This window comes from Eucalyptus grandis, chromosome 8, assembly GCF_016545825.1.
Source record: "Eucalyptus grandis isolate ANBG69807.140 chromosome 8, ASM1654582v1, whole genome shotgun sequence".
Classification (NCBI taxonomy): domain Eukaryota; kingdom Viridiplantae; phylum Streptophyta; class Magnoliopsida; order Myrtales; family Myrtaceae; genus Eucalyptus; species Eucalyptus grandis.
This window is the reverse complement of record NC_052619.1, coordinates 70,654,857-70,669,866: the sequence shown is the minus strand read 5'-3', so window position 1 is coordinate 70,669,866 and position 15,010 is coordinate 70,654,857. Positions and strand designations below refer to the sequence as shown.

At 42.0% G+C, this 15,010-nt stretch overlaps 2 protein-coding genes across 2 annotated transcripts in view; both read right to left on the bottom strand.

The window, feature by feature from the left end:
- The window catches only part of LOC120287490 (cysteine desulfurase SufS-like), a 7,619-nt gene extending 2,362 nt beyond the window's left edge, over window positions 1-5,257 (bottom strand). Inside the window, 6 exon segments of the mRNA XM_039300305.1 lie at window positions 26-293; window positions 409-610; window positions 737-1,045; window positions 1,047-1,146; window positions 1,149-1,235; window positions 4,909-5,257. Of these exon segments, the coding sequence (XP_039156239.1) occupies window positions 26-293; window positions 409-610; window positions 737-1,045; window positions 1,047-1,146; window positions 1,149-1,235; window positions 4,909-5,257 (1,315 nt within the window).
- A 3,849-nt stretch (window positions 5,258-9,106) lies between these two features.
- LOC104417860 (cysteine desulfurase SufS) lies at window positions 9,107-14,427 on the bottom strand. The gene is made up of 5 exons (XM_039300304.1): window positions 14,079-14,427; window positions 10,616-11,117; window positions 10,285-10,486; window positions 9,690-10,169; window positions 9,107-9,508 (listed from the first exon to the last, which is right to left on the bottom strand). The coding sequence occupies exons 1-5, from the start codon at window positions 14,425-14,427 to the stop codon at window positions 9,107-9,109; spliced, it is 1,935 nt and encodes a 644-aa protein (XP_039156238.1).
- Window positions 14,428-15,010: the final 583 nt, after the last annotated feature.

Genomic DNA, 15,010 nt, shown 5'->3' with positions numbered 1-15,010 from the left:
AGCCCTCTCTCTCTTCCCTTCTTACTACAATCTGGTGGGGAATTAGTTGTTGAGTATATCAGGAAAGACAATATAGCTTGTCTCTTAGCTGTTCTGTTCCCGAGAATCTCTATGTTCTGGTTTTTGGAGAGCCTTTCGATTGCTTCTTTAATGTACTTGTGCTCCAGTTTCTCGATCACTTCATTTCCCACGTAATCTTTCAACCAAAATGCCAATGCTGCTCTTGTGATCTGAATAATTTGTGGAGTCCCAGCATTCTCTCTTTCTTCAATGTCTTCCACGTATAACGTATCCTGCTAGGCAAGTAATTTAACAAGTTACTTGACTGATGAAAATTAGAATGGTTTTTTGGCAATTGCTTTATCTTTTGAATTTGCTCTTATCTTTTGTAACAGATCAATGCTTTACCTTTTCATTGAAGCCATTCACATAATCAACAGTTCCTCCTCCACAGGTTGATGGGGGAAATGATCCAAGCCGATAGAGAGCCTTGCTCATGAGCAGGATTCCTGGAGACCCAGGTCCACCGAGGAACTTGTGCCCACTCAGGAAGATAGCATCATAACCGTCGACTTCCCCCGATCTCATGTCGATTTCCACATAAGGTGCACTGTTCAAAATTGTAGTCTTGTAACATTTCCTCAGTTAAGTGCAAACGGTTTGTTATTATTGGATTATCTATTTGAATAAAGAGTTCTCCGATTGAGTTAGAAATTCCATGAAACTGAAGGCTCACCTAGCTGCAAAATCAAAGCAAGCAAAGGCACCGAATTGGTGAAGCAGCTTCGTGACAGCTCTTGTGTCGGTACAAATCCCGGTTACATTACTGCAGGCTGAGAAAGAACCCAGAATTGGCCTGTTAGCATCTCGATAAGACTCGAGATTTTGCCTTAAATCTTCCATGTCTATCGACCCATCTTCATCTAGTCCGATCTCTACGACCTCCGCTAGACTTTGCCTCCATGAGAGAAGGTTTGAGTGGTGCTCATAAGGCCCCACTAGGACCACCCATCTCTCTTCGCTTGGCATGCACTTAATCATCCTCTCTTAGGAGCGATGGCACTGCAATGCCCATGACTTCTTGGAGCCGCTTGATCGACCCAGTGGATCCTGATCCGCAGAACAAAATCACGTCCTCAGGTCCCCTCCTAGGCACCGTTTGATGTAGCTCGAGGCCTCGTGCACTGTCTTGGTGGTCCGGTGACCTACGTGGCTGTTCGACGTGTGTGAGTTACCTATATGCACATACATGAAGAGTAACCTCCAGTTCAGTGGTTCTTCGTATATAGGATTGACATTGAAGATGGTCAGCGCACAACTAATCTTGTAGAATGTGTACCGTAGGATTTTGATTATCTTAGGATGAAAATGTTTGGGACAAACGTGAAATGACGATAAATTTCGGTCGGACACCCTCTTTTACACATCTAGAGTCATCAGCTTTATGCATTCGGACAAAACATTGGAAATATTAGACAAAGCACAAGATATAGAAAAGAGGGTTCTGTGGAGAATTGGAACTTCTCGTCTTATAAGCATCGACTTTTTGCCTTGTCTTGTCATGCATTGACCTACTGTTTATTAGACAATGTCCATTGGAAAGAAATAGGCGAAAGTCGGAGAGGATTGTTCCCAGTTTTGGTCTGCCCACTGAAAATTACTTTATAGTCCAAAGGCAGGAATGAGAAAAAGAAAAAAAAGGCTAAACTAAGAAATTATGGAATAATACACGACGCTGAGATGACTTTAAATATTTGTAGGGAGAATTACTAAAAAAGTCCTAAATCTATTGTAATTGTGCCAATTCAGTCATAATTTTTTTTTTGGCCAGTTTAGTCCTAAACCTTTTATTATTATTCCAATTCAGTCCATCTGGCAAAAATTGGCCAGCCGGCGCTAATGTGGACACCGACCGTCCGGTGAACGCCGACGTGGCAATTTTTATTTTTTTTTTTCAAAATTTTAAATATATATATTTTGAATTTTTTAATTCTTTTCTTTTTTGCCCCACCTTCTCTATCCTCTAGCTGGCGAGGTCAGCCTCATCGGCCACTGGCGAGGCTCGCCCCCATTAGCCATTGGTGAAGGCAAGCCTCACCCAACGACAACGAGGCCACTGTCGCCACATTTGGTGAGGTCAAGCCTCGCTGACCATCGGCGAGGTCAACCCTTGCTAGTGGTCGACAAGGCTACCGTCGCTAGATTTGGCGAGGCTTGGCCCGCCCATCCACGGTGAGGTCGAGCCTTGCTGTCCCTGGGTGAGGACCCTTGTCAGCCACTGGCGAGGTTGACCCTCACCATGGATGGGCAAGGCCGAGCCTCATTAGATCTGGCAACGGTAGCCTCGCCGGCCACTGGGAAGATTGACCCTCGCTAGATTCGGCGAGACCTTGCCCAGCCAAGGCAAGGGTTGACCTCGCCAGTGGCCAACGAGGCTCCTTACCTAGAGACGGTGAGGCTCGACCTCACCATGGATGGGCAAGGCCGAGCCTTGCCAAATCTAGTGACGGCAGCCTCGCCGGCCACTGGCAAGGGTCGACCTCATTGGTGGTCAGTGAGACTCGACCTTGCCATGGCTAGGTGAGGCCGAGCCTCGCTAGATGTGGTGACGGCGGCCTTGTCGTCGCTGGGCGAGGCTCGCCTTTGCCAGTGGCCTGCGGGAGTGAGCCTCAATAGTGGAAAGTGAGGCTGACCTTGCCGCCAGCCGGCCAAAGGAAGGAGAAGGTGGGGCCAAAAAAAAAAAAGTAAAAAAAAATTTAAAAATTCGAAAAAAAAATTTTAAAAATTTTAAAATTGCCTTGTCAGCGTTTGCTGGACGGCCGGCATCCACGTCAACGCCGACCGCCCAATTTTGGCTAGATGGATTGAATTGACACAATTATAAAAGGTTTAGGACTAAATTGGCAAAAAAAAAAAGTTTAGGACTGAATTTGCACAATTGCAATAGGTTTATGACTTTTTTTGGTAATTCTCCCAATATTTGTATCTATTATATTTCAAATATTGTACGAATCTGAGCATGTCTTTAAAAAGTTTCATCTAAATTCTAGAATGTGAAACTTTGAAGGTTTTCCCACTCGAATGGAGAAAAAAAATATTTGCCTAGGAACTTGGAAGGCCGGGGGAGGTAGATTCCCCGTTACTTTTTCGGAAGTGGCTATCATCGGATAGGCATGTATAGTGACCTCTAACGTTTGGGGTAAGGTGACAGAACACTCCAATGTTCTTGCTAAATTGACTTGTGCTTCGCATAGTGTCTTGTAACCAAGTTGTTGACTTAGTACCCTTGGTTTACAAGATATTATGCAAGGCATTTGATACTAAAATATAATTCAAATGTTGGATGATAAAGTCAAATAATAAAAATCAAAAGTAAAAAGTAAAAGTCACCGACATAGGCCCTTGCATGATATATACCGACAAGAGTGACATTTCCTATACACATATAAGTGCACAAGTTTCGGTATACGAGTCATTGAAATGTTATTAAACAGATCATAAAATGATTTCATATGTTCGTAGAAAGTCAACCCTTCGACAAAGCGTATGCACTCGAGGTACGGACACCTGGAGTGCCAAAACTTGGCACTGAGGGATAATTAATTGCAAAAAGTTAGAAAAGTGACACTTAAGTGCCAAAATCGAAGCAAAATGGATCACTTAAGTGTCAATCCGGCCAAAATGTTGAGTGACAATTTTCCGTTGAGATAAGTACAAAACGACGTCGTTTTGCATGCTGATGTGGCTAAAAAACACAAAAACGACGTCGTTTTATCTCCGGTGTGGTAAAAATTTAATATAAAAATTAATTAAATTAAATTTAAAACTAAATTCATTTTAAAAATTTAAAAATACAAATTCAAATATAATAATAATAATAATAATAATAATAATAATAATAATAATAATAATAATAATAATAATAATAATAATAATAATAATAATAATAATAATAATAATAATAATAATAATAATAATAATAATAATAATAATAATAATAATAATAATAATAATAATAATAATAATAATAATAATAATAATAATAATAATAATAATAATAAAGGGAGAGGAGGGAGACGGCTAAGCCCTTGCCGTTGCCGAAGGGCCCGCAACGAAGGGGGAGGGTCGGCCGGGGTTGCCGCCCTCGGCCGATCGGTGGCGAGGGCCCGCGAGCCCTCGTCGGATGCCCCGGCCGACCCTCCCCCTCCGTCACCGGCCCTTCCCGGTGGTGGCGACGAGGCGGCAAGGGCTCGCGAGCCCTCGCCGGAACCGGGTGAGAGCCGCAACGTCGCCCTAGATCTCGGCGAGGCTCGTAGCCCTCACCACCGGGGCTAGTGACCCCGGCCGACCCTCCCCCTGTTGCCAGCCCTTCTCAATGACGGCGAGGAGGCGGCGGTGGCGAGGGCTCAACCCTCAGCCATTGCCTCCTCTCCCCACTTTTTTTTTTTTTTTGTATTATTTTATTAAAATAATAAAAATAATTTACTTTTATAATTCAATTAAATTAATATTTATATTAACATTTGAATCCGCTTAAAAACGACGTCATTTTTGGCTTTGTTCGTTGAGTCAACATTTCGGCAAGCCACATAGACGAAAAAATAAAAAAAAAAATTGCCATGTAAGATTTCCGGTGGGGTTCGCCGGAGATATTACTTAAGTGCTCTACTTTATTTAAAAAGTGGCACTTAAGTGTCCCTCCGTACCAAGTTTTGGCACTTGCGCTGTACTTACCCCGTATGCACTCCAATAATGCATTTGACTTGCAAAGAATTAACTAAAGGAGGAGTTTCCTTTTTTAGGAAAATGACTTATTAGCTTAGGAAATGCAATTGTAGATGAATTGTGTCTATGGCCGTCCGTGTACGAAATTAGAATAAAAATCTCTTAGACACTTGACACACGTACCGTAAAACGGAAGGATGTTGTCGACGATGAAGTCCTCAACGTAGCGGATGCAGCGGCCAGAGGCGGTGCTATCAGCGTATGTGAGCCGTCGCCTGCCAAACGGTGAGTCAAACTCGGCGTCGCCGCCGATGATCTGAGAGCGGAGCCACGAGACCTTCTTCTCCACGTTGGAGATGCCGCCCGCCGCTGCTGGGACTCCCACTCCAAGCTTCCGAAAGGATGCGGAGTGCTTGCACAGATCACTCCTCGATGGTAATGGCGATGGTGACGGACTACCCTTGCCTGTTCTTGGGTTGATGTACTTGTTAATGTTGTTGAGATGGGGTTGCCTGGGTTGCTCTAGTTCCATCTGCCAAGCGAAGAAGAAATTAACAAGAGATCAAAATGGAAGCAGAATATTTCCGAAATTATTTTTGAGGGTACGGGGGAAGGAATGACTCATCCCCTGGACTTGAATAGAGAGAGGGATTGGCGTGAGGGTATAAGGGAAGGAATGACTCATCCCATGGACTTAAATAGAGAGGGTTTGGCGTGAGAAGTCAAAATGGAAGCAGAATATTTCTGAAATTACTTTTTCTTTTAATTAACTAAGTAATTATATGTAGATTCTGGTGGGCGTCAAGTATATAGAGTCTTTGACAAAAAAAAAAAAAAAAAAAAAAAGTATATAGAGTCTGGAGCGCACGTGACTCTGGGTTGGCGTCTTGGATTTAGAACGCCCATTGGCTCTCTGCTCACACCATCAATCGTCGGGTACAGAATTAATTAAGCAGTTGTTGACCATGACCGGCTTGCTTTATCTTGATTTTCATCTTGTTTTGGGCTAAGATCTAGTGCTGTCGGTCCTGACAGACTTGATACTTCTTTCCGCTGGACGCCGCACATCGCCATATTCATTTTTTAAATTGTGGCTGGCGAGGGCCCCTCGCCGGCCCTCGCCGGCCACGAATGAAGGCTGCCAAGTCCTTGTTAGATGCTACGAGGTCAAAGGCCACATCACCCTTGTGGTCATGTGAGGCTTGGTGGTCCCCACCCGCACTTGGCGATGGCCTGTATGAGGATTGCGACCCTCGCTAGCGGCCGGCGGGGCTCGAATGCCCTCACCTAGCAGTCATGACAGACTTGATATGTCTTTTCACTGGATGCTGCGTATCGCTATATTCATTTTTTAAATTGTGGCTGGCGAGGGCCCCTTGCCGGCTACGAATGAAGTTGTTAGAGGCCATGAGGTCAAAGGCCACCTCACCCTTGTGGTCATGTGAGGCTTGGTGGTCCCTGCCCGCACTTGGCGATGGCCTGCATGAGGATTGCGACCCTCGTTAGCGGTCGGCAGGACTCGGATGCCCTCACCTAGTGGCCAACAAGAGTCACCATGACCTAGGTGAAGGCTGCTCTTGTGGCCTCTTGCAAGGGCTTGGCAGCCCTTGCCTGCGACTGGCGATCACTTGTGCAAGGGTTGTGACCCTTGCCATCTACAATTAAAAGAAAAAAGAGAATGAAAAGAAAGAAGGAAAAAAAAGATAATACAAAATTCAGAAAAATATTGAAAAGTTATTAATTTATTTACATTAACGCCGGTTGTGCCAAGTAGGACAGCCACGTTTGTATCAATGATTGGAGACAAGAGATTCATATGAAAAAACATATCAATTTATTTTAATGAGCAACATAAACTATTCTTGCATGCGTGCCGACTAGGGAATCAAGAAACTGGGAGTTAGGGTTATTTTAGAGAATAATTAGGGTGTGTTTAATAACGTTTCTATTTTCGAAGATAATTTTTGCTCAAATTTTTTTGTTTTTTTTTTTGCTATTTCTATTTCCTGGATGAGTTTCTAAGTAGAACAACACATTTAGTAACCATATAAAATTTATATTTTTAGAATATAAAATGAATAGAAATGCGTTTGATATGACTCTAAAAATTTATATTCTCATTCTTTTTCTTTTAATTATAGAAAGTAATTCTCCCATTATGTTGCTAGCTAGTTTAGGTTTAACAACTCTCATTTGAGTTGCTTACGGATGCTTATTTATTTATTTTTAACTTACCAACTTTTCTATTAAGTTACCTCTGTATTTGTCTTGCCTACCAATGCATTGAATTTACCAACCCTTTTTAGAAGCTACCAATATTAATAGGAGCAATTATCAACCTTTCTTCAACTGGATTATCGACTAGTTATGTGTTGCCGCCTCTTATTTGAGTTGGTTATCAATGTTAATTGTTTATTTTAATTACCAATTTCTCTTTATCTCTAAGAAAAGAATTAAATATAAGTAAGTAATTCAAATGAGAGATGGTAAATTGAAACTAGTTGACAATTTAGTCCAACAAAAGTTGTTCGGTCTAATTTAGATTGGTGATTTCACATTCAAATTGAGAAATTTGGAGCAATTGCAATTATGCAAATGATATTAGTAAGTTAATTCAAAAAATTATAATTTGCAAATTGTAAAAAATATAGAAATTTTCTAAAAGTGTTGGTAAGTTACCAAAAAGTTGTATGAAAAAAAAAATGACCATTTTTTCTTACCTAATAATTGTTTGACTCTTATCAACACTTATTGAAATCTATTGGTATGGATAAAGGTCCGTACTTCTTGGCACGGAATAATAGATTAACCATCTTATAATGCATGAGAATACTTTTATTGAAATCTTTATTATATATTTTGACTGTTTGTTGGATGTAATTTGTAGCTTTCACTTCCAGAAGAAGCAAAGTTGTTTCCGGTCTATGCATTTTCCTATTTTGAATAAAATCTGACTACAGAACAACGTATTCTTTTATACGTCAAATGCAATAGTTTAGTGCATAGACATTGGAACTCAAGACTACCTTATAGTTCCAGAGATTGTTTTTTCTTTTGGTCTCACTTCTCTCTTCTATGTACATATGTGTGCGATGCTCACTGGGGTTGAATCTTGGACCTGGTACTCTCCGGCCCCACCTCCCAATTCCTTTACCAGCAGGGCTACATGCCTGTTGGCGTTCAAGGGATAGTTTGAGTGGATTATTTTACAGTGTTAAAAGCTTGTGTAGTTTAAGCCTTGTTTCAGAGGCGATTTCTGATCACTGCTTGGATAAAATCAATAGAAGAGGCGGCATTACTAATTGCAGGGTTCCTCTTTCACTGTCAATCCATCACTATTATTCACATGGTGAGAGTACTCCTAAGGTCCGATCAATCTTTTATACGTGCTCTCAAGTTATTGTCATCAGCTTGTACATGGAAGTTGATCTCGGCGAGCGCTTTTGTTAACCACGCTAAAGCACTCAGCATATAAGCGCTAGGATTGAGGAGGGAAATAATTGAGGATGGTGGATTGGAGAGGTGTTGGGGAGAATTTGGGTAACAATTCGCCATGAACTAAACTCAATTCATGATCAATTTCTCCCCCAAAACTACATAGACCAAAATCAACTTAGCGCGAACAATAGCCAGCCAATATAACCTCGGAATAAGCAAATATAATGCCAAATTGATGAGGAAATAAAGCCAACAGTAACATCAAGGATTTAACGTGAAAAACCAATACAGGAAAAATCATGGACAGCCCAAAACTTCCATTACTTAGGATACATAAAGTAGTCTTATCTAGTTACACATCAAAGGCTCAACATAAGTATTATAATCATATTTGCTCACAACAAAGGGGAATTAACAAATTCAGAGTAAGAAAATCCTAATCACGATTAGAGAATTTGGAAGAAATTTTCAATGAATGAAACCAATCAATTCGTAGCCCTCAACCTCACGAATAATATATTCAAATTTGAGCTAATGCCGTTATCATTGGCCACCGCAAAGATTCAGCCCTCTTTCCTTTTTCTTGTCCGCTTGCTCGTCCCGCGCCTTCTCTCTATTTTTCTCTCTTCTTGGGCTCACACCTTGCACGAACTCCTCTTTTTTTCACTTGATTTTTGACTTTTCTTCTCTTCTTTTTGTTTCTTTTGTTTTAATGTTAGCTTGGCCCCACAAGAGGTGGGCCCAGCCAACAAGAGAGTGTTCTCACAATTCATGAGTAACTCATTTTGAGTTGGTACACGTATCTATAGGTGCCTGTGACAGTCAGCTTGGCTATTATCTTCAGATGGCTCTCGGTGACATAGTAATTGAAGTTGCATTGTCTATTTGTATGGACTTTGGACATAACTTGTATTCAATTTAATTTTGTTTTTCAAATCTTCTACTAGATGCGGAAGTACAGTAGCTCTGGATCAATTTCTACATGGAGCCTGCGCGGGGAGGGAAATTTGGGGAGGAGACCTGCAATATGTTTTGCACTCTCCCAATATGACGTATACCTGGCAATGAGGCTCTCATGTTTAGCTACTCCATTGAGATCTTTACCAGCTCGGTTGTCATTTAAGATAGAAATTTTGCCATTTCTTTCTTTCTCTACAATCTCCATGAATGCCTTCTTTTGGAATGTCCAGTTTCCAGTTTTCAGGTTGAAATGATAGAGCGGCAGGAACCTCTGGCCATAAGAGGCTAGAAACTCCAGTGCAGCAATAATGTACTCGAATTCCTCCTCTGAAAGGTAGTAGGGAAAGCTGACCCTGGTCCATCCAGGCTTCACTCCAGCAAATCCCTGTTATAAAGGTAAATTCACAGAAGATCAGTATAATGCTTGCTCTTATATGTCTCTAAGAAATGATCGCGTTGGTTGAGGGGTAGTGCCTAATAGACCCTTCGCCTGTATGGCAATTACGGTTTGAAAACCTTTAGGTTTTACATGTTATGTCTTACAGGAAAGAAAACAAGCATCTTACCTCCTGAATGGCACATCTAAATGCACGGGATTGAGCTTCACTAATGCCAAGTAGGGCATGACCGTATGGACTGGCACAAGCACACCCGCCTCTCGCTTGAATGCCAAAGAGGTCATTGAGGAGAGTGGCAACAAAAGGTCCGTGGAGAGGCTTGGCTCTTTCGTCCCCCGTTTCTCCCCACAGGTAAAGCCCTCTCTCTCTTCCCTTCTTGTCACAATCTGGTGGTGAATTAGTTGTTGAGTATATCAGGAAAGACACTATAGCCTGTCTCTTAGCTGCTGTGTTCCCGAGAATCTCTATGTTCTGGTTTTTGGAGAGCCTTTCGATTGCTTCTTTAATGTACTTGTGCTCCAGTTTCTCAATTACTTCATATCCCACATAATCTTTCAACCAAAATGCCAAAGCTGCTCTTGTGATCTGAATAATCTGTGGAGTCCCAGCATTCTCTCTTTCTTCAATGTCTTCTACGTATAATGTATCCTGCTAGGCAAGTAATTTAACAAGTTACTTGACTGATGAAAATTAGAATGGTTTTTTGGCAATTGCTTTATCTTTTGAATTTGCTCTTATCTTTTGTAACAGATCAATGCTTTACCTTTTCATTGAAGCCATTTACATAATCAACGGTTCCTCCTCCACAGGTTGATGGGGGAAATGATCCAAGTCGATAGAGAGCGTTGCTCATGAGCAGGATTCCTGGAGACCCAGGTCCACCAAGGAACTTGTGCACACTCAGGAAGATAGCATCATAACCATCGACTTCCCCCAATCTCATGTCGATTTCCACATAAGGTGCACTGTTCAAAAATTGTATAGTCTTGTAACATTTCCTCAGTTAAGTGCAAACGGTTTGTTATTATTGGATTATCTATTTGAATAAAGAGTTCTCCGATTGAGTTAGAAATTCCATGAAACTGAAGGCTCACCTAGCTGCAAAATCAAAGCAAGCAAAGGCACCGAATTGGTGAAGCAGCTTCGCGACAGCTCTTGTGTTGGTACAAATCCCGGTTACATTACTGCAGGCTGAGAAAGAACCCAGAATTGGCCTGTTAGCATCTCGATAAGACTCAAGTTTTTGCCTTAAATCTTCCATGTCTATCGACCCATCTTCATCTAGTCCGATCTCTACGACCTCCGCTAGACTTTGCCTCCATGAGAGAAGGTTTGAGTGGTGCTCATAAGGCCCCACTAGGACCACCCATCTCTCTTCGCTTGGCATGCACTTAATCATCCTCTCTCTTAGGAGCGATGGCACTGCAATGCCCATGACTTCTTGGAGCCGCTTGATCGACCTAGTGGATCCTGATCCACAGAACAAAATCACGTCCTCAGGTCCCCCTCCTAGGCATCGTTTGATGTAGCTCGAGGCCTCGTGCACGGTCTTGGTGCTCCGGTGACCTACGTGGCTGTTCGACGTGTGTGAGTTACCTATATGCACATATATGAAGAGTAACCTCCAGTTCAGCGATTCTTCCTATATAGGATTGACATTGAAGATGGTCAGCGCACAACTAATCTTGTAGAATGTGTACTGTAGGATCTTGACTTTCATAGGATGAAAATGTTTGGGAAAAACGTGAAATGACGATAAATTTGAGTAGGACGCCCTCTTTTACACACCTAGAGTTATCAGGTTTATGTATTCGGACAAAGCATTGGAAATTATTTGACAGGCCACAGAATAAAGAAAAGAGGGTTCTGTCGAGAATTGCAACTTCTTGTCTTATAAACATCGACTTTTTGCCTCGTCTTGTCATACATTGACTTACTGTGTATTAGACAAAGTCCATTGGAATGGAGTAGGTGAAAGTCTGAGAGGATTGCTCCGTGATTTGGTCTGCCCACCGAAAATTAATTTATTGTCCAGGGGTGTGCTTCGGCAGGAATGAGGAAAAAAAAAGGCTAAACTAATCATTATGGAAAAAAATTCACGAACTGAAATGACTTTAAATATTTGTATCTATTATATGTCAAATATTTGAGGCATTTGATACTAAATATAACTCAAACATCGGATGATAAAGTTAAATAATATAAATCAAAAGTAAAAGAAAAAAGTCACCTGACATAGACCCTCATATTGTACTTGAGTAATTCTTTAAATTATTTCATCTGAATTTTGGTATGTGAAATTCAGTAATATTTCCACCTGAGTAGAAAAGGAAAAAATAAAATTGCTCTGAAGCTAAGGAGCTCTTTTAGGTGGGGAGGGTAGACTCCACTGCAACTTCTTTGGAAGTTGTCTAAAGAACAACTGCCTGCGCTGGTGAAGGTAAGAGATGGCAGGTGAAAATCCTTTTGCTAGGTTGACTTCAATATTTCTTAACCGACTTGTTAACTTAGTACCATTTGTTAAGAGACAATGTGTGAAATAAATAATAGAAATCAAAGTAGAGGGTCCAAGTCATCCACATAGACTCTCATGTGATATATACATCGTCGAGAGTGACATTACCTATACACATAAGCGCACAAGTTTCGAAACATGTATGATTGAAATGTAATTACAAATCATAAAATGATTTAATAAGTTCGCAGATGTCAACCAAAACGTACCCGCTCCAATAATGCATTTGACTTGCAAAGAATTAACTAAAGAAGGAATATTTATTTTTTAGAAAAATGACCTAATGCGAAAAAATATTGGGTGCCTCTAATTTGCATGGCAAATAAGAAGGCCTTTAAAAACGCAATGCGTGACAAGTGTCGTGTGTGGGGCCTAAATTTTTAAGGCTCTCTCTCCTCACTGCACGCTCTTTTCCCTAGGGGTGAGCGGTTCTAGGTTCTTTATAGATTCCGCCTATAACCTAAAACCTATCATTGGGTACAAGTTCCTCATTGTTTAGAATTTGGAACCTACCCATTGGAACCTGGAACCTAGAATCTACCCTGTCATAGGTTCTAGGGTCCAACAGGTTCTTTTTACTTTTTCTCCTTTTGTTTCATTTTTAGTTAAACAAAACGAAAATGAATGCAATAATAATAAACAAGCTTGTCATTCATCAAAGAAAATACAAAATGAACAAAACTATCAACAAAAGAAAATGAATTATTGGCAAGGAATTCAACTAAATAAAAGTAGGGGTGAACGGCTCCAAATTCCATACAAGTTCCAACTAAAACTTGGAACCTACCCGTTGAAACAATTTCCTCATTTTTTTGGAACTTGAAACCCTCCTTACATACCCTAAAACTTGGAATCTATCTTGTTATAGGTTCCAAAGTCTACCTAGGTCCCACTTATATTATTATTTGAACGATTACAATTCATTAATCATAACTTATATTTAAATACATGAAAAAATGAACATTAATAAAGTAAAAATCTTTGCCATAAAATGGAAACTCAGATTAGTGATTCTAGATTATACATTCATCATTAAACATCATGGAATATCGGAAGATCACACGGAGACATAGATCAAGAAAAATATTAAAATTTATTTCAAATTCTAGGTTACAGGTTCCAAGTTCTAGGTTTATCTAACTAAGAACTTGGAACCTACCTCTTGAAATAGGTTTATCATTTTTTGGAACTTGAAATTTACCCTACATACCTCGGAACTTGGAACTTACAAGTTTCTATCGGTCCAGTCCTCAAGTTCCAAATTCTACCCTAGAACCATGCTTACCTCTACTCTTCCCTGCACGCGCCCTCTCGCTTGACTCTCTCTCTCTCTCTTTGCCACCCCCTCTCTCATTGAGCCCTTGGTGGAGGTGGAGGCTGCGTAGTGGTTCGTCGGATGAGGGCTCAGTTGGGACTCGGAGGGAGAGAGAGGGCGGAGCCCAAAGTGGGCAGCGATTTGGCTATGGTGGAGCCAGAGATGTGGTGGCTCATCAATCGGATGCTGAGGACGATGAGGATGCCGAGGGTCTCGCAGTCCGAGTAGGTGCGGCTGAAGATGACCCAGGGGGGTCGGCAGGGCGGAAGAGGCAGAGCAAGATCTAGGTGACGAGGAGGGCCGCCAAGAGGACGCGAGGCCAGGAAGACTAGGGAGACAGGGGTTGGTGACGAGGAAGCTCAGGGGCGGTGCTAGGAGAGGCCATGGTTGAGGGAGTTGCAGAGGTGGTTGATGAAGGCGCGGAAGGCAGAGGAGAGAGGAGAGAGAGCGAGCGCATGCAGGGGATGCAGAAGAGGTGGAGAAAATATTGGGTGCGCGCACGGCGGAGCGTGAGTGTATAGGAGAGGAGTTTTCAAAAAATGTCTGACATTGGCCCTATATTGGATATGTGTCGCAATCTCATAGTCATCTTATTCATTGCGCTGGCATATATTACGGATCAAATATTTTCTCATTACCTTAAGAAATGCAACTGTAGATGAATTGTGTCTATGGCCACCGTGTGCGAAATTAGAAGAAAAACTTCTTAGACACATGACACATGTACCATAAAACGGAAGGATGTTGTCGATGATGAAATCCTCGATGTAGTGGATGCAGCGGCCGGAGGCAGTGCTATCGGCGTACGTGAGCCGTCGCCTGCCGAATGGTGAGTCGAACTCAGCATCGCCACCAATGATTTGAGAGCGGAGCCATAAGAGCTTCTTCTCCACGTCGGAGATGCTGCCCGCCGCCGCCAGGACTCCCACTCCGAGATTTTGAAAGGATCCGGAGTGCTTGCACAAATCATTCCTTGATGGCAATGGCGATGATGACGGATCACCCTTGCCATTTCTTGGGTTGATGTACTTGTTAATGATGTTGAGATGGGGTTGCCTGGGCTGCCCTAGTTCCATTTATCTAGCGAAGAAGAAATTAACAAGAGATCAATGCACGTTCTCTCTCCCCTGGGTGAGGAGTGTTGTTTTAGGGCATGAGGGAAGGAATGACTCATCCTATGGACTTAAAAAGAGAGGGTTTGGCATGAGAAGTCAAAATGGAAGCAGAATCTTTTTATAATTATTATTTTTATACTTTGCTTTTTTTATTAATTAATTATATGGTGGGTGTGTGAACCTGTGGTTTGTCATGGATTAGAACGCCCATTGACTCTCTGCTTACGGACATAGACTTGATGCTTCTTTCTGCTGGACGCCGCACATCGCCATATTCCTTTTTGTCGTTGGGGCCGGCGAGGGCCTGGCAAGGGCTGCTAGTAGGCCCTCACCGGCAGAGAAAGAAGGCTGCGAAGCCCTTGTTAGATGCTATGAGGTCAAAGGCCACCCTCGCCTTTGTGGTTGGGTGAGGGCTTGGCAGCCCTCGCCGGCACCAAGTGATGGCTTGGATGAGAGCCACGACCCTTGCTAGCAGCTGGCGAGGCTCATATGCCCTCTCCTAGTGATCTATAAGAGTCATCATGGCTTGGGCAAAGGTGGCCCT